At 41.2% G+C, this 18,554-nt stretch overlaps 1 protein-coding gene across 1 annotated transcript; it reads left to right on the forward strand.

The window, feature by feature from the left end:
- The first annotated feature begins 76 nt into the window (after positions 1-76).
- On the forward strand, positions 77-13,242 carry ppp2r1bb (protein phosphatase 2, regulatory subunit A, beta b). Its single transcript, XM_071496224.1, has 15 exons — positions 77-235; positions 930-1,020; positions 1,152-1,252; positions 1,724-1,956; positions 2,125-2,272; positions 2,409-2,564; positions 4,722-4,836; positions 4,982-5,052; positions 6,655-6,789; positions 8,119-8,292; positions 8,480-8,540; positions 10,727-10,881; positions 11,097-11,239; positions 11,354-11,445; positions 11,578-13,242. Exons 1-15 carry the CDS (start codon positions 158-160, stop codon positions 11,592-11,594), a joined length of 1,770 nt encoding a protein of 589 aa, XP_071352325.1. The 5' UTR covers positions 77-157; the 3' UTR covers positions 11,595-13,242.
- Positions 13,243-18,554: the final 5,312 nt, after the last annotated feature.

Consider the following 18,554-nt stretch of genomic DNA (forward strand, 5'->3'; position numbering starts at 1 on the left):
TAGCCTGTTGACCAACGGTTGTTTAGGGACGGGTTTGTCGGTGGTTCCCTGAAGGCAGCAGCAGCGGAGGAGGGAGGGCCCTGCAGCCGCCGTTCTCTGGCAGAAACCCCGTAGTGCAGCACAGCAGCGCCATTCGGTAACTGCAACAGAATCCAAAATGGCAGGAGCTGATGGAGACGACTCTCTCTACCCTATCGCCGTTCTCATTGATGAACTGCGAAATGAGGATGTTCAGGTAGTTACAGCAGTTCCGTTTTTACTTGTTATTTATATTTAACAGCAAAATAAAAGCCATTTTGACTCATTTTCTATGTCCGATTGCTAACTAGCAAATATGCTAGCTGACGTTCCCGGTCAAGGCCTATCAGGAATTTTCTGCCGGGCGCACCCTGTTTTACCAAACAAGCTGGTTGTTTGTCAGGATTTACGACGTTAATGGCCAATTTGGAGTGTCGTTTAATATAATTTTCTTTCGGTCGGTGCTTAAATCAGCTGAAATATGGATGTATTAAAATGAATTGGATAAGACGAGCTGAGCCGACCGGGTCGTTGGTTTAGCCGCTAGCGTTAACGTATCGCTAATAGTTAGCGTTGTGCTAGCTCAGTGACTAGAGTTATAGTTAGCAATCACAACAACAGGGCGTTCAAGGCCGCAGTGGGCAGACCTCACTGTTGTTAGCTTGTGTATTCCTTGTCAGTTAATAAAAAGTTCGCATTTCAGTTCAGCCATTATAGTTCACAATTTGAAACGCTGGTTAACGTTAGCAAGCTACTTATGCTGAAGACGCGAACCGTAGCCAAGATGGTTGCAAATATTTAATGGTAATTTCGGTCTGGGTTAGCAAGATGTAATGACTTAGCTTATTCATTGGCACTAGATATTGAATGTGCTTAAACTTGGTAAACGTTACGTTTATTTTTGTGTATAGTTACGACTGAACAGTATCAAGAAGCTGTCCACAATCGCTCTGGCGCTGGGAGTAGAGAGGACTCGCACTGAACTCCTTCCCTTCCTCACAGGTAATAAAATGAATCACCTTGATGCCAAAACAGAAACACCTGATCTCTGACACAAGCAGCTATGACCTCAGTGTTGCATTTTTATAACTGTATATAAAGTTTTACTCACATGTCTTTTTGTCCCCTCTTAGACACCATCTATGATGAAGACGAAGTGCTCTTGGCCTTGGCTGAGCAGCTTGGAAATTTCACTATGTTGGTGGGAGGGCCTGAGTATGTCCACTGTCTCCTGGTAAGTTTAGTGACATCTAAGTCACTGGAGAGTTAATGTACTCGTTCTTATAAATGGGAAGATTAACCTTTACTTTTAAGCAGAAACAGAAAACTTCAACATAATACACTGCCATGTTTATTGCAGTTGTTGAGTGTGTTATGTAATGCGTGTGTGTGTCTTTTTAGTTTTGGTTGATAAAGGTTGATGGTAGATGCATAATCTGTGAGGCCAAATGTAAACAATTGTGGTGTCTTTAAAATTTATTTACACTACACATCTTAGATTTGATTACTAAGGTCTTTCCCCCCGAAGTAGACTATAATGCCTACCTTTAGATTACCTAAAATATTTTAATATTACCAATGAAAAATGTAAAGTATTGGTCTATTAAATATTGTCTTCTACCTTTTTTAATTCATTTTGAACTATCCAAATCTACCTTTACATCATCATAATGTCTTGTATCCCTTATGTCTTCTTGATTCACAGCCTCCACTAGAGAGCCTAGCTACAGTGGAAGAAACGGTAGTCAGAGACAAAGCTGTGGAGTCACTGCGGAAGATCTCTCAGGAGCACTCTCCAGTTGACCTGGAAGTCCATTTTGAGCCTTTGGTCAAGCGGCTGGCTAGTGGTGACTGGTTCACTTCTCGCACATCTGCCTGTGGCCTCTTTAGTGTCTGTTATCCCCGTGTCTCCAGCACTGTCAAGGCTGAGATCCGTCAGTAAGTGGCAATTTTAGAGTGCTATAATCTTTATTTACAGTTATATATGATTTTAGACCTATAATTTATTGTAGACCTGAGGTGATTGCTTTAGGCATCTAACCTGGTTAGATCCTCCAGTCAGTTTTGTTTCTCTGATAAAATGTCTATTTGTGGTCTTATCTCTAGGCATTTTCGCACCTTGTGTTCAGATGACACTCCTATGGTGCGTCGTGCTGCAGCATCTAAACTGGGGGAGTTTGCCAAAGTCCTGGAGCTCGATTATGTAAAAAGTGACATTATTTCTCTCTTCACTGCTCTGGCGTCTGATGAGCAGGTATGAGCACTTGTATTCCTTCCTGTCAGTCTAGACTTCTGTTGCACTCTATGTTATGCTGTCTCTTCCAAGTCTTTGGCCTTTAAACCCATGGATGGCCAAACTGATCCAATACCCTTTTTTTTAATCCCATTAGGACTCGGTGCGGCTGCTTGCAGTGGAGGCTTGTGTCAGCATTGCCACACTGCTGCCTCAGGAGGACCTGGAGACCTTGGTGATGCCAACCTTGCGCCAGGCTGCAGAGGACAAGTCCTGGAGGGTCCGCTACATGGTGGCTGACAAGTTCTCTGAGGTAGGCAGCTGACCTCTTTCCTTCTTGTCTTCCTTTCTTGCTGCCATTGTGATTAAACGTATAATTAGCAAAAATAACAGTTTAGAAACAAGTCCTGCTGATCCACTGTCCAGGTTGTAAGATGCTGTGTTCAGTTCCTGAGAAACATTTAGCTCCAACAATATTGTCTGCAGATTGCAAAAAGGCTTAATGCCAGGATTCATATTCTCCAGCATACATACATGCTTCAAGTCATGGGACATGTCTGAATGTGTGGACATTATTTTACTAACTAGGATGATAAATGTTAAATAAAATTTGTGGTTCAAGTTAGTACGAGTGTATCTGTGACCTTAGGTCAAATATAATGGTAAAATCATAAAAGACACACGGACCACCAAAGGACTCTTGAATATCAGCACCTTTTTTGAATATCAATAAAATGGATGCAGAATATTACTCAGCGCCAACCTTCAAATACTTGCTGAATGAACTTTGGTAAATATGACACTTTTTTTTCTTCTTGTAATTTTTGTGGTTTTGTTCATGCACTTGTTATTTTCAGTAAGATAAATGACATTGCTGACATTTTGGCAAATGTGGTTTTTGCTTCCTGATAAGTTTGTTATGGCAAGAAAGACAGAGGGCGTGTACTAGGGGGAGAGTGAGAAATCATTCAGAGCCCTAGCAATGATGTGTATGACACTGCACTTGCAGGATCATGAACAGTATCAAACATGAATTCACTGGTGCACATCGTACAGCAGCTTCCTGTGTATATATAGGATTGTTTGATTTTTTCATATCGGAACTATGTCTTGACAAACAGCCCCTGTGGTCTGTGACTGCACACAGCATATTACAAGTCCTGTGAAGTTCCTAGCTTTGGTCACTGTGGTAACTCAACAAAATGCATGTGAAGCTTTGACTTATTGGAAATTAGCTTGCTAGCTAAAAAATGATAAGATAGTTCTGAGTAGTTTGGAGGTGGTCATTTTTCACCTTTGACAGAGTTGAGCTTATTGGTTCCCCTTGTTTTACAATCTTTGTTCTATGATGGTCAAAACATATCCCAGACCCATGAACTGGATCCACAGAGCTGACACTGTCATCCTGTTATGGGTCTGAACATGGCTAGTTGGGGTTGAATAAAAATATTTCTCAAACAGTCCTAAATCTTAGTTAAGATGATGCAGTAAGACCTGCTTGCATTCTCTTCCACCCAAAAATTGATAACATTTTGAATAGAATGATAATTTATTATTAATTCAGATGATTGAAAGTCCTCTTGATGGTCATCACTCTGCCTGACAGCACTTTATTGAAATTCAGAATCCATTTAATAGAAAATCTTTCCCAAAGTATGTCATTTTCTTCATAATATGTTGTTGAATTGTGTTGGTGACACTGTGTTGTGTGATGGTGCCTTTTAATGTCTCAAGTATGTTTTGTGTGCATTCACAATCTGGTTTGAAGTATTCCACAGTTTGTAACAGAAACTGTTCCTCTCAATTATTTTAGACATGCTTTTAAGAAATTATCCTTGAAACATTATTTTGACTCGGTGAACGTACTGGTTATACTTCCAGGCTCTACATTGGCACCAAAATGTATCCACAATATTGTGCAGTTGCAGACAGTTTATAAAAAAAGAACGCTTCAGAAATAGATGTAGTATCCCATTTAATGTTGGGGTACAACGTCCATGACTCTGTTTTCCTAGCTCAGTATACTTAACCAGGCTGTTGTGATGCATTCAGACACTCTTCAGTGACACTTTTGCATTTGTAGTTTAGCTAAGATAATAGCAGACTTTAGTTTGCATGTAAGCATGCTTTTTGTCAGAGCCAGATTTGTAACTTTTAAATTTGATTTCAAATAAACTTCTCATCAAGGAGGAATATTTTATTTATCATTGACTCCACCAACATAAACACAGGTGTTCACCCCATTGCAGTTTTTAACATGAACTCAAATTTAACAAACTAAGTAAAATGACTAGGTATAAAAAATGAACATTTTATACAGTCCCTCAGTCGTCATAGTTGTTACATCACCTGTTTTTCATTACCCCCTGTTTATTTTTGTTTCTCAGCCACAATTCAGAATTTTTGTTTTGATATTTCCACCACATGGTTAATTGGATATTGAGACACCTTAATTTCTTTCTGAATGTAGCTCCAGAAAGCAGTTGGGCCAGAGATCACCAAGAACGATCTGGTCCCAGCCTTCCAGAATCTTCTGAAGGACTGTGAAGCTGAGGTTCGCGCTGCTGCAGCCAACAAAGTCAAAGGTGAGTACACGAGTATGCATTAATGAATCAAAGCCTCAGTGTTTGAAGAAGGTGAATTGCATGGGTTAAATTGAGCAACTTGTTTCAGCTTCTTGTCCAGACTGTTCCATATTTCGTTGACCATGTACTCATCTTATTTTGTTAGAATTCTGTGAGAATCTCCCGGAGGATAATCGAGAGCAAATCATCATGACTCACATTCTGCCCTGCGTCAAGGTAAAATAAACTTTTCTGTCTGCCACACTGACATTTCTGCGGTGCTTCACTTCTCAGTTGAACAAAAAACACTTTGATTTAGTGTGAGTTATGAAGCATGGAAAAGAACTTGAGGCCTATCTTTTTATAGTTTTCCCCAAAGCATTGATGCAGACATGTGGTGTTGTGACGTCCGCTGTAATGAAAACAGCCTGGGTCTTTTGTATTTCTGGCCATTAAAATTCAGCTATCAATATAAATATCTCACATGTGGTGATGAGTCAAAAATACAAGCAGCAGAAGTGATAAATGGGTTGTTTGTTGTTTTTTTTTTTTTTTTTTTTTAAACAAACTCAGCATTATGTGAATAACTCACATATAAAATCGAAAGTTTGTCTAAGAATATCTATTATACAATTGTCAGTTGCATAAAGAAACAATGTGCTCATGACAGCGGGCATAACCATCAGCATTTAACCAGGAATATGCTCTGTAAAATTGAATACACATTTACATCACAGTTTTGATTAATTTTCACATTGGCCATAGTTTATGTCTCCGGTGGTAAAACTGTGGCTATGTATTGCTTTTCCGACGATACTCTGACATTTTTTCTCAGATCTTCTGCAGATCTGTTTGAAAATATGAAAGGAAATGCAAATATTTCCACTCCTGCATGTTGATGACCTCTTTGTTTTTTTTGTTTGATCAGAGTAAACCATAAAACCCATTGAAGGAGAAATGGTCTGACTAGAGCCTGCAGAGACAGTAGAACTTCAGATATCAAAAGATAGCCACTAACATAACCCTAACCATAAATGGCTATTAAGGGGGCCTGTTTTGGGGGGTGTTTGCAAAAAACAACGGGCAAGACATCAGTCTCTGTGTGCCAGTGTTGGTCAGATTTTGAACAGCAGGTGGCACTGTTGTTTTTTTGGGGTTTTTTAAAATTCAACAATAAGTTAAGTTGAGGCGCTGCTGATGAAGAATTCTCATATCTTTGCCAGTTGATTTTTTTTTTAATTCACTAATAGTGGTGGCAGTACAGATTCCTGGATATATAGACTATTGGTTACGAAAGGTACCTGGTGTCACACAGCGTCATTGTGCTTATTCTATCAACAGTGGAGCAAAGCTATACAGGTAGCAACAAACTGACATACAACATAAGAATATATATGACTTGTGAAAACGGCTTACGGGCCACGACAGGGCACTAATGAATTTGAATTTTATAGCAAAACTGAAATGGATTTCTTCAGCAGAGCTTGATGATGCAGAATTTCTACTAAAAGCTTCCATTTGATATTGGTTTGATCAGTTATGTTAGAGCATGACATGGTAATAGACAGTTTCTGTGACGTTTGTTTTTATTGTGCCTTTTCTGTTTCTGTCTGCATCATATTTGAAGTTATTCCACCTACAGTAGTTAACTGCAATGACTGTTTGTCTGCACTAGTATTAAGTCCACTTTGCTGTGTATTTACACACAAGTCGATTATAGCCTCTCTCTAGTGTGCTGTGAATATGACCTATAGCAGTAGTCTTGAAGTTTATTTACGTACTTTGTCTTAACTATTTGTTTGTACTGATCTGTCTCCTGTGTGTCCCGTCTCTGACCAGGAACTTGTCTCAGACACCAACCAGCACGTGAAGTCTGCTCTGGCCTCAGTCATTATGGGCCTTTCGACCATCCTGGGCAAGGACAACACAATAGAGCACTTACTGCCTCTCTTCCTGGCTCAGCTCAAGGACGAGGTAAAGGAAATGCAGACTTATAATCATGGGCCTCAATTTTTCTTTTATATTTTACACAGCTGGCTTTGGAAATCCTCAAGGCAGTGCTTGGCTTTGTATCATTCACAACAAAAAATCCCTGTGAAGTGTCTGAGTTTGACGAACTTCCTTGGCCTTTAGTGATCAGCATGTCTGAGCCAGGGTAAAGCCACTTAGCCGCAGCCACCAGATGTACCTGGCTGCCACCTGGCTGGGTGGGAGGATGATTCATGCAGTTTGCCACCAGACTGAGACCTTACAATTATAAGACTGAATAGCTGTGTCTAGAGGGAAGCATAATGAAAAGCTGGATCTAGTCTAACCATATAAATAAGTTATTGCTTGGTACGTATGGATTGTAAGTACAGTGGAATTGGATGCATCCTTTCAGTCTATCTGCTTTGCATTTCATTTATTTTCCTGACTGTCAGTATTGGACATACCTATGAAAGGAGCTGTTAACGTAATAAAATTGTTTTATGAGTATACAATAAGTTACAAAGGGCAGCATTTTAGCTGATGAATGTCCTTGCACATTCTTGCTTTAACTTAACAGGTTCATCTAGAACAACAATAGCTCAGTCACATCTCAATGAGCACATTTCCATGACATTAATTTGCCCATTGATACCAGACATGAGTTTGGCAGGATAGACACAAAGGTATATAAATGTTTTGAAAAGCTTGAGGCTGTCAGTTCTTCCACTGCTTTCCTTACTCCTATTTAAAGATGGCCCCATTTCCTCACAGCACAAATGCAAGACCAAAAGTGTCTAATTAGATTACAGTCCAAACTGACAGCTTTGAATTGCAGATTTCAATAATTCAAGGTGCATCTGTCTAAGGACAGTTTTAAAGGGAGCAAGATGGAGAATGTTCTGCAGACATGCCATTCATTAAAGAGCTGAATTATTTCAGTACGTTTTTTGGCTGTTACTCTCTTCCCACATACTTAGCAAGCCTGAGTATCAGATCATTGTGCAGTTTACGACTTCTGTTCTTTGCATTATGTGCATGTAAAGGTTTGTTTCACTGTTCCTGTTAATATCATGTCCAATTTTTAACCTAAAGCAGATCTACATTTAACTCGCTTGCATACGAACCTAGGTTACATTATTCTAGATAAAACTACCTGGAAGTCTATTTTGTTTAGAGTCGCTAAAGTGGCTTGGCCAGAGCCTGGAAACTTGCATTATGGAGAGTAACATATCAGATTTATGAAATAAATATGTTTTAATATATGAATACTTTGTGGTGATGGAGGCGTGCTGACATAACCTTAACTTGTACATCTTAATTTTTCTGTGACAGTGCCCTGAGGTGCGTCTCAACATCATTTCCAACCTCGACTGTGTGAACGAAGTGATTGGCATCCGTCAGCTCTCCCAGTCACTGCTGCCGGCTATTGTGGAGCTGGCAGAGGACGCAAAGTGGAGGGTCCGCCTTGCCATCATAGAGTACATGCCCCTGTTGGCAGGGCAGCTGGTGAGTCATGGAGTCTAGGAAGACAGCTGAAACCCATATAAAATATGCTTTAATGGTGTTTCTAATTAGTACCTTGCATAGACCCAGAAATCTTAGTAATGTGCAGACAAACAGACTTTATCAGGCCTGATTTGACTGTAGACATTCAGGAAATGGCACTAATTATGCTGTGTCCTTGTTTCCTCAGGGAGTGGAATTCTTTGACGAGAAGCTCAACACTCTTTGTATGGCCTGGCTCATTGACCACGGTAAGGTACTCTTATGGAATAGATCTTTTCATAGAGTTATGTCAAACATTATCAAAATGTCATGCCTCAAAACTGTTTTTTATTTATAAGTGGTTGCATAAACAGTGATGCTTACGTTAGCAGCTTTTTTGGTAATGTATATTAATATATTTTAAATTTTATAAATACAGATTTTGTCCCGAATATTGTCCTTATTTTCTAGTTTTATGTATTCTCACCATAACCTTCCAAAAATCACCAAATTCCCAAACCAACATCCCTGGGAAGGAGTCCTTCTTTACAACATTTTCCAGTTGGGCTCATTTTATTCGCTTTGGCTCTTTGTGCCCTGCAGCAGCCTGTAACACCTTAATGATGCACAAGCCCTTTTTTTTGAAGGACCTCACATAAAACTCCTGTTCTGTTTCCTCATTTTCCATTACGCACAACAACCAAGGTTGCATTAGAGCATCACAGCTTTTACTCACCTGTGCCTGGACAGTCAGCAGATGGGTCTCCTCTTCCCAATTCTGATACTGTATTATTACCAGAACAAAGAGAGCCTTGGGTGGAAGGGAAGAGATTGATCAGCAGAGAAGATGGGGTTGAGAAAACTGGGGGCTAAGGGTGAAATGTTGCAATCTATAGCTCTCGGCCATCATGTACATGCTAGTCGAAGGCTGTGAATAACCTCTCTAGCTCCATATACAATATACTGTAGCTGTAAGTAAGGAAGGAGCAATGTGAAAGATAACTACATTGGGTAGTGCAGTGGCTTTGACAAGTTGTCATCAAAATTTGTGTCACTGGAGTCTGAAAGTCACGCTATCATACATTCTGTATGTATCACTTACCCTGCTTGATTTAACCTTGTTCTTAAAGGCAGCACCCTGCAAGTCATGCTATGTATTTGAACTTGAGTTAATAGAGTTAAAAATCACAGTTGTGTCTCTCTGCGGGTGAGTTATCTGAGCAGGTTTGCCCTGGGCTCTTCTCTACCGAGCCCTGTTCTGTGTGGCAGTCACATATATTCAAATGCTGGAAGAGCCGTGTGCCCATTCAGCTACGTAACACACCCTCCTCTATATTATAATCTCAGACATTGTCTTTTGCATAAATTTTTCACTCCGAAAATAGAGTGTTCTCTGCACATCCAGTTTTCCAATTAGAGAGACACACTCGCTATTGAGGACAAAGGGCCAGCTGGGTTACATCATTGGAATGCTGCTGGTGCGAGTTTCTGTGTGTGTGTGTGTGTGTGTGTGTGTGTGTGTGTGTGTGTGTGTGTGTGTGTGTGTGTGTGTGTGTGTGTGTGTGTGTGTGTGTGTGTGTGTGTGTGTGTGTGTGTGTGTGTGTGTGTGTCTGTAGCTGTGACTAGGGTTAAGGCTCTGCCACCCTTACGTAAGCCCTTCAAAGAAAGACAGGACTAGAGAAATCAGTCCAGAATCTCTCCCTCACACACTCTATCTTTGTTCACCCCCAGAGAGATCTTTTATCAGTTTAAAATTTCACATGCCATACAAGTGCCCAGTATACTGGATAACTATACTTAATTCTAATTTCTGGCTGTCTTAGAAACCGTATTGCTGTTGTGACATCTGGTCTTATTTTCAATGCAAATCCTGCTCTAAGCTTTTATTGAGGCATCAGTCACAGAGTCTCAAATGGTTTTTTTATTGCTGATAATTGAAATAGAAAAAAAATTATGAGATGGTTTTACATTGTGTCATCTTTACATGGCTTTCCATTTTATTCAAATTTCTCTTGGCATATTTTTATTTTTAAGTCACAGGTTCACTGCATTTTATAATTGAGAAGTTCTAGTTTTTGTCAGATAATTCCCTTGTTAAATCAATAAACCTCTATTCTTAGACACGTGATGCAGAGAAGGAAAGGCTTCCCTTTTAATAGGGGAAAAATGGGAGAAACCTCAGAAAGAGCAACAGAGGAGGATTCCCCCTTCCAGGACAGACACAACTTGAAATAGATGCAGTGTGTGCACAAGAGACCAAAATGGCAAAGTCACAATGTGGAGAATGAGAATGACAATATTATAGCTAGATTGTAAACACATGATACAAGAGGATGTTGAGCAACATGCAAATGTCACCTTGAGTCACATGATCTCCTCTTCACAGTGGAGACCTGGAAAGAAACAAATCTGGATCACACCATTCACACAGAATGTTTTCACTGTCATTTTCTAGTGTATGCCATCCGTGAGGCAGCTACCTGTAATCTAATGAAGCTGGTGGAGAAGTTTGGAGCTGAGTGGGCTCAGAACACCATTGTGCCCAAAGTGCTGGGCATGGCCAACGACCCCAATTACCTCCACAGGATGACCACTCTGTTTTGCATCAATGTGAGTCAACAGCGTCAGTTCCCATAAGCTTGCTCTCATGTTTAGTTCCTCAAAGTTAGATGAAGGGTTTCATGCCTGGTTTATGTGGCACATTTTTGTGTACTATATATAGTCTCTGCAACTATTGGTTCCCGTTTTTAAAAACGTATTTGTTCAATATCCGTCCATGTTGTTCACTGTTGTCCTCCTTGGTGCCTGTCCATTTTGTGTGTCAGGCTTTGTCAGAGGCATGTGGCCAGGAGATCACCACTAAGCAGATGCTACCAGTGGTCCTCAAGATGTCAAATGACCAAGTGGCCAACGTACGCTTCAATGTGGCCAAGTCCCTTCAGAAGATTGGCCCCGTCCTTGACAGCAAGTATGTTGTCTTTGTAATTTCAACATCAGATGTTTTCTCTCCTCAAAGACACTAACATCAACAACCTGCATTGACATTTTGGGAAATAATTGTTGTCCTCTCTTTGTTCCAAAGTGCCCTTCAAACAGAGGTGAAGCCAGTGCTGGAGAAGCTGGCCTCAGACACAGACATGGATGTCAAGTACTTTGCCCAGGAGGCTATCAGTGGTAAGCATTTCTCTTCTTCTGCTATTGTATACAGACAGCAAATACCATGGATCATACCTGATGCATGTAAAGCTTAACGATGCTTAATGATGTCGTAAAAAACTCTTCCTTCTCTCTCTCTTTTTTTTGCAGTTCTGGCCCTAGCATAACCAACCCAACATCGCTAAACCAGACAACCACCCAAAACAACAACACAAACACTTTTACAAGATATTTATTGATGTTCAGGAACAACTGGTAAATGTATAGAGAGAGCTGTTAACAATTGTTTTATCCTTTTTCTTTATTTTTACTGTCCAATGGTAGTCCATGTCCAGGCATAGCAAAGGCTTCTTTGTTAACCTTCCTCTTTGCTGTAAATGGGTGCTTTAACAAAGGCAAAGTGTGATGAAATTACATTATGTGGTGCATGCTGACCAATGTGCTACTGTACTAGCTAGGCATTGCTAACCAGAACCCCTCTCACATTCCTCCCTTTTTACATCCTTGGCCTTTGTTGTACTTTAGCCAAAATTATTGCAGCATACCACATGTCTATGTTCGCTACCTAGCACCTAGGGCCGTGCTAGCTCTCTGTGCTGCTGCACTTTCCTCCCAGTGCGAGACGCAAACTTTGAGCAGCAGATGGAGCAACAAGCTGTTTGTTTTGCTGAGCTTCCTCTCAATCAGCCCTTTGATAGCTTTTCCCAGAGACACGATGTGGCTCTCCAGAGAAGTGATTGAAAGGTTTGCGCACGTCTAGTGGTCAGTTTTTTTTTTTTTCACCTCACCAAACCTATTGTGTATGAATGCCTCACAGGATTGTTTGGTGCAAAGGTCGGACAAAGAAATAATGGGGTGTCCATTACTGCATGTAATCTGATGAACTTTCACTGATTGCATGCACTAATCAATCTAAAATCGTGTCCTTTCCCAACTTTGTATACCAGACTGCCCTGTCCTCCTGCACTGTTTGTTCTCGGCAGCAACACAGATTGAATTGGTCAGACAAATGAATTACCCCTAACACAGTGTAATAGGGACCATCTCAGTCATAAAGTGTTGCTCATAATTATCCCTTCTCCAAATCCCCATTGATTTTGTTGATGTGCACGGGTGGGAAGTAGTAGTTGTGACTCTCTGCAATAGGTTCTCAGCATTGCTCTTAATCTTTGTGCCAATGACTTTGATAAGCAGCGGTGTTTTCTTTTAGTATGCCTGGGTAAACAGTTTTCACCTGTCATGTTCTGCAAAGAGACAACATTGTTATTTTGTGTAAGGGATTCTTTATTCCTTGGACGTTAATAAGATGGTAAAACTAAATTGACTACAGCTATAAGGGCCATGGGGATTAACAAAACCATGGCACTCCAGTTTTCCTTTAAATCCATGCCAAGTCCTCCACTGTACATGAGATTTAAAAGCGTAAGGTCAGTGAGCATTGAGGCCTTTCGCTTGCAAATCTCTACATGATGGAGAACAAGTGCACGCTTTCAACGAAAGTGGGGTGGGGGGCATGGAGCATGTGTACGTAAGGCTGCATAATGTTTTATTATGGGGTGGGAGCTGGGGTGGTTATGGGCGGGTTGAATAAATGTATCGTCTGTGTTGATAAAAGAAACTTTTGTCTTTCCCTGAACTCCTCCCGCTGTTCCCTTCTCCTCCCCTCCTGCCCTCTCATTTTGTTCTCTTGAATAAACCTTGATTGTTGATTGTCCTGTATCACAAAGACTGTGCTTTTATTTTTATTTTGAATTCTCTCCACAATTGCGATGCTGTACTACTGTATCTTCATCTGAATAAAGTAACTCAAAGGAACGGGTGTAGCCTGCTTTTATAATTGGTCACTGCTTAAATACATCAAGGCCTCTTGTCACTGTAATTGCCAGTTTGCCACATGGCAAGCAACAGGAAACGCCCCTATTAAAACATCCATTTTATTAGAGTATGTATAATGAATTTGAGTGAAATGTACAGTGCCTGCAAACAGTATTGAGATTAAATCCCAGAGTGATACTAAACACAAAAAATATAAACTTCAACATTAAAATAGATCACTGCATATTGTTTTAAGGTCATAGTTCAGTCTGATGTTCAGACAAGGATAACAAAATCTGACTTATTTCCACTGGGGTTCTTGTAGAGATGAGTCAAAATAACATTTAAAAAGTACACACAGATACAACTAGAGATGGTTAAATTATCCAAGGAGAATGCATGCATGTGCAATTGAAATCTTCCAATTGAAACACTTGAATTTTTAAAAAATACTGGAACAAGTTGAGTCAAAATACAGATAGTAAAAGAAGCTGAAGTTTCCATATGTGCACTGAATGAGAAGGGCAAGTGTTAAGTCGAGCTGAAGTACTCGCTGATGTGAATGAGCCAAAGGAAGTTGAAGTGTGATCAGTGAAGGCAGATAAAGCCTCAGTAAAGTAATAAAAGCAGTGAAAATGTCAGTTTGTGTGTATGCAGTTTAAGCCATTTACTTTGCTACAGAATTATTAAGCTCAAATCAAAGTAGTCACCCTCTTCAGTTCTATGTTTCTGCACAGGTAAACACTGCTAATTCATACCATTCTTATTTGCAAAAACTGCTTGAGCTCCGTCAAGCTGCTTGGTGACCGTGAGTGCACAACAATTTTTAAGTCCTGCCAAAAATTCCTGATTGGCTAGAGGTCTGGGCTTGGCCGCTGTAGAGCTTGACATTGTTTTGAAGCCATTCCTGTGTAGCCTTGGCTTTATGTTTGGGCTCATTTTCTTGCTGGACAACAAATCTACCCAGTCACAGTTGTTGCAGTCTGCAGCAGGTTTTCCTCGAGGTATTTCTCTTGTCTTTTACTGTGTTCATTCACTCCTCAGTCTCCACAAACCTTCAAGGGCAAAGGATTCCCAAGGGGGGGGATCATGCCACCCCGAGGCTTCTTGGTGGGCATGATGCGTTTCTGGTGACGTGCTCTCCGAAAACACAGTTTATTGCAATGCAAGAAAAGGTTGAATTTGGTCTCACTGGACTGACTGTCAGCTGTTCAGTATTAAAAAAGGGCCTGATTATGTCCTCTGTGAGTTTGTGATCTAAAACCTGAAGTCCAAGATTTTTACAGGCTTTCGAACAACATCCTTTAAGACGCAAAGTATTGCCTCTCTGCCTGTAAACGACTCAAGGAAATGTGGGATTAACCTCACATGTTCCTGGTGTCATGTTTGGTCCGCTCTGACCTGGTAGACAGCTGCTGTGGAGATGAAAGCGCGGGTCCCGCGGGCTGTTTTGGCCGCAGGGAACCATGCAGAGCAGGGCAGGATCTGCACCTGACACCTGGCCCTCACCCTGACTACTGCTGAGGAGAGGAACGCTGCAAAATAAGGGCTGGGCTGTGAATGGATGTTTGTCCTCCTCGAGTTTGAATACATGAAAAGCATGTTCACATCTTTTTCTCTAACTTAAGTTTTCAGGGTCACCACATTGTAACTGCTGTACTTCTTTTTTTTTTTTTTTTTTTTTTTCATGAAATGCAGCAGGTCTTAGACGCACCATCATTTTTGTTAATTCCAAATGAGCAATCAACAGAGAGGATTAGGTCAATAAGTCACATGGCAGAGTTCTTTATGAGGTTCTCGACCTTCCTTTTTTTAATCTCCACAAATCTCTGATCAGCTCTCTTTGGAGCCATGTGCCGTCCCAGTCCTCCACCCCGCCGTTTGACTGTGTAGCTCGTCGCCGGAGCACATTATGCATGTATACCATAATGCACAGGTTGGCGTAGCTGCTGTGTGTCAGCAGATTCTGCTACTGTGAGACCACCATGAGATCTGTGTAGACTGTAGCTACGAAGCAATGGTGTGAAGCAGGAGGAGGACTGATGGCAGATGGAACCTTTGAGAGTGATAACAAAACCAAACCACACGTTGGACTTTCCCTCATGTTTGCCAGATGACAAAAAGTTTTTCTTCTTTTTTTTTTTAAGGTGGTGATCTAAACACAGTAGAACATGCCAAGCTTTGAACTGCAATTTTTCCAACAACCGAAAATCTTCATTAAAACATGATTACTTGAGTACGAGGGCCAATCCGCCCCCTAAATCCGCTTGAGTTCATGAGGCAGTAATGAAACAGCAGAAACCTATTTCTTTCTATTTAGATCCTGTTATTTGGGGGGATTTTCAGCAGCCAGAGCCCTTGACAGTGCTGAGAGCCCTGACGTCAATGCAGCTGCCTCCCAGGACTGTGTCATTTATAATGAAAGGAGTCAAGCAAAGCCCCCACACAGCATGGCACACACACACACACACACACACACACACAGTGAGGTCAGATGCTCTCAGGGTGACAAATGACAAACATCAGTCAGGGAGAAGAGGAGTGTTGGCCCGCTCATTTTCCTCAAGTCACCTTGTCGCTTCAGCCCCCCCCCACCCCCACCCCCCACCACCTCCCTGTTCTGTCATCTCTCAGCAATGCAGCAGTGGTTTAACAACTGTACAAACTTCCCTCTCTAGATAACATCAGAGCTAACATGTATGACCGCCCGAGCGGAGCGTTAGACCTCTTGGCCCGGCTGCAACATGCAGCCCCGAGACTGCAGGAGCTGATTTTTTCCAGGCACTTCTGGGTCATCTGTACTGGGATTTCTGACTCTGTCCATCTGCCGGCCTGCATGTGTTGAGCGTGTATTCAGAGACGAGGGACCGCAGCTGAATAATGGGGGACACATGCGTATGAGTGCAGTACGACCTTCACTGAAGAGCTGGTTTCATACAAGAAAATCTTCCACTGGCAAACCTCACACACACCATGCAGGGCTACAGCATTTACACCAGACTCACTTGCTTCAAAGCCTGTACTGCTGCACTGGGCTTTGCATTTGAATTAAATTAAATGTCTTTTTTTCTGTGTGTGTGTGTGTGTGTGTGTATAGCGCGGTGAATATCACAGAAAAGGTGCAGCTTGTTACAAAAGTTGATTTTTTCTCTCTCTCTGCATTCAGAGCTCGAGCATTTGCCTCTGAGTCCTTCTTTTTTTCTTGTTTTTTTTTGTGTGCAGCTAATCCTGAACAGTGCTGTGATCTCCTGCTCTAAAATACGCAGTAGGATGTTGTCATCCACCCTCCCCCTGTTGTCATGGCAACCATTGATGTCATTACAGTATACTTTGGCCTGATGAGTGAATAGGCTTCTGATATTATGATATTTTATTGAAAGCAAAAAAAAAAAAAAAAAGATTACCACTGCCTGTCCTCACATCAGCTTTTCTTTTCTCTCTTCCCCCAAGAGTGTCAGTGACAGACAGCCTGCTGGAGGTCTCAACAGCAGACAGTGCCACTGAATGCATACTATAAATAACTACCTTTAAGTGGAAAACACTTGCGTCTCTTAGGGAAATCTGCTATGAGATCATACTTTTCACATGTGAAATTAAAGTTTGTTAAAATACCCTTTGCATATTGTCAGTTTGTGGTATTTTTTTCCTCTCAGAGCAGAATGGAGAAGGAATTTTATTTATTTGTTTTTTCAAGCGAAGCTCATGGGTGGATCCCAGTTTCAAGCTTCTGTCTGGCAGCTCCTTTTGCAGACTCAAATTAACTTTGCATTGCAGGCGACAGATGCAAAATGCGAGGATATGTCTACTGAAATCTGATCAGCATCGAGGAGAGTTTTACACAGGCATGGTCACATGTGACCCAGCCCACGTTTCAGACTCATCGGTCTGGCTCAGCAGTATGAACTGGGTGTTTTGCACAAGGTCTGATCCCAGGAAAAGAAGTGAGACACTGGTTTCCATGAACATAATGACCCCCCCCCACCTTCTCTCTCACCTACCTCTGGTGGTGTATTAGTGCGATTAGCTGTTCTCTGTCTGAGTGGGCTGATTGGATTGACGTGTTCTCTCTACATGATCCTTTTCGCACAAGAGCGAGCGACCTCTGCTCTCAGGCTGCATTCTGAAGCCCTTTCATTTCCTAGTGGCACATTTCGCTCTGAGTGTATTTACAGGTGGCAACTTGCAACCCCCTCTCAGATGTGCTGCTGAGGTCAGTGAATGTGAGCTCGGCTCAGGACAGGCCCTCTCCACTGTAGCTGCACTCTGCTACCAGAAAAGGTGTCCGAGTTTTACTTTAGTTTAATAAATATTGACAGGTGATTGCCATGGAGACAGAGTGAATGTGATGTCAGATCAGTGATCTCCGGCACTGGTCAGGGCCTCAGTTCTTATCAGTGGTGATGAATTATTCAGTCCGTCCCCCCGCCTGTTAACACAGAGTATAAAAGAGTTCTGCAAAATGCTGCAGTGGCTAACAGCTGCTCCTACCAAACAGGAGCGGAGTGTAAGTTTGTTGTCTGGATGACGTGTGCAGTATATGGTGAGGCGTGCACTGTCTTCGACGCAACCACACATTTTGTATACAAGATGAATACCTCAATTAAAGGGTCAGTTCACCCAAATCCCCTAAAACTGTATCTTCTCACATAAATTGTTGGTTTTATTTGCTCTGTGTTTTAAATACCCTTCTCTGAGGTTTCTGTCATCACCCCAAAACAGAATTTTATATGTGGCGTTCACTGCGGTAAAAAGTTACATGAAAAGAAAAAAAATTAAAGGACTACTGTAGAAACTGTTGATACTGTGTTTTATGGATCCAGAGTAACAGATACTGGAGCTCACTGTTGTTGTTTTTTATTTTTTTTATTTTCACATTCAATACCATGTCTCCAGTTAATTTCAATGAGGAATTTGACTTTTACATTTTACTTACGGTTGCTCTCATAGCATTTTACTTATCCTATGACAGTAGCATAACATACATTATGTCCATCCACTAATTTGATTATTAACATGATTCATTTGTCTAGGAGAATTTGATAAATCCCACATTTGTTTGGGAACATTAACTACTCAAGCAGTTTTCAAAATGACTTGTAAAGAGACCTTGTGCCAAAATTTGGGTGGTGAGGGTTTTTGAATGAATTTAAAATGACCACACACTTTTGCTCCGGGGCCATCCTGCAGGTTGATCTGGCCACAACTGTGGCGATGGCAGAAATCCTAGCGATGCATATCTCAAAACATGACCAATAAAACCAAAAGTATTTGCATAATTAGATACCACTTAGTGGGAAATTGCATTTTCCTGT

Source organism: Trachinotus anak, unplaced genomic scaffold (assembly GCF_046630095.1).
Source record: "Trachinotus anak isolate AG129_WGS33_773 ecotype Australia unplaced genomic scaffold, CSIRO_AGI_Tana_v1 ptg000014l, whole genome shotgun sequence".
NCBI lineage: Eukaryota > Metazoa > Chordata > Actinopteri > Carangiformes > Carangidae > Trachinotus > Trachinotus anak.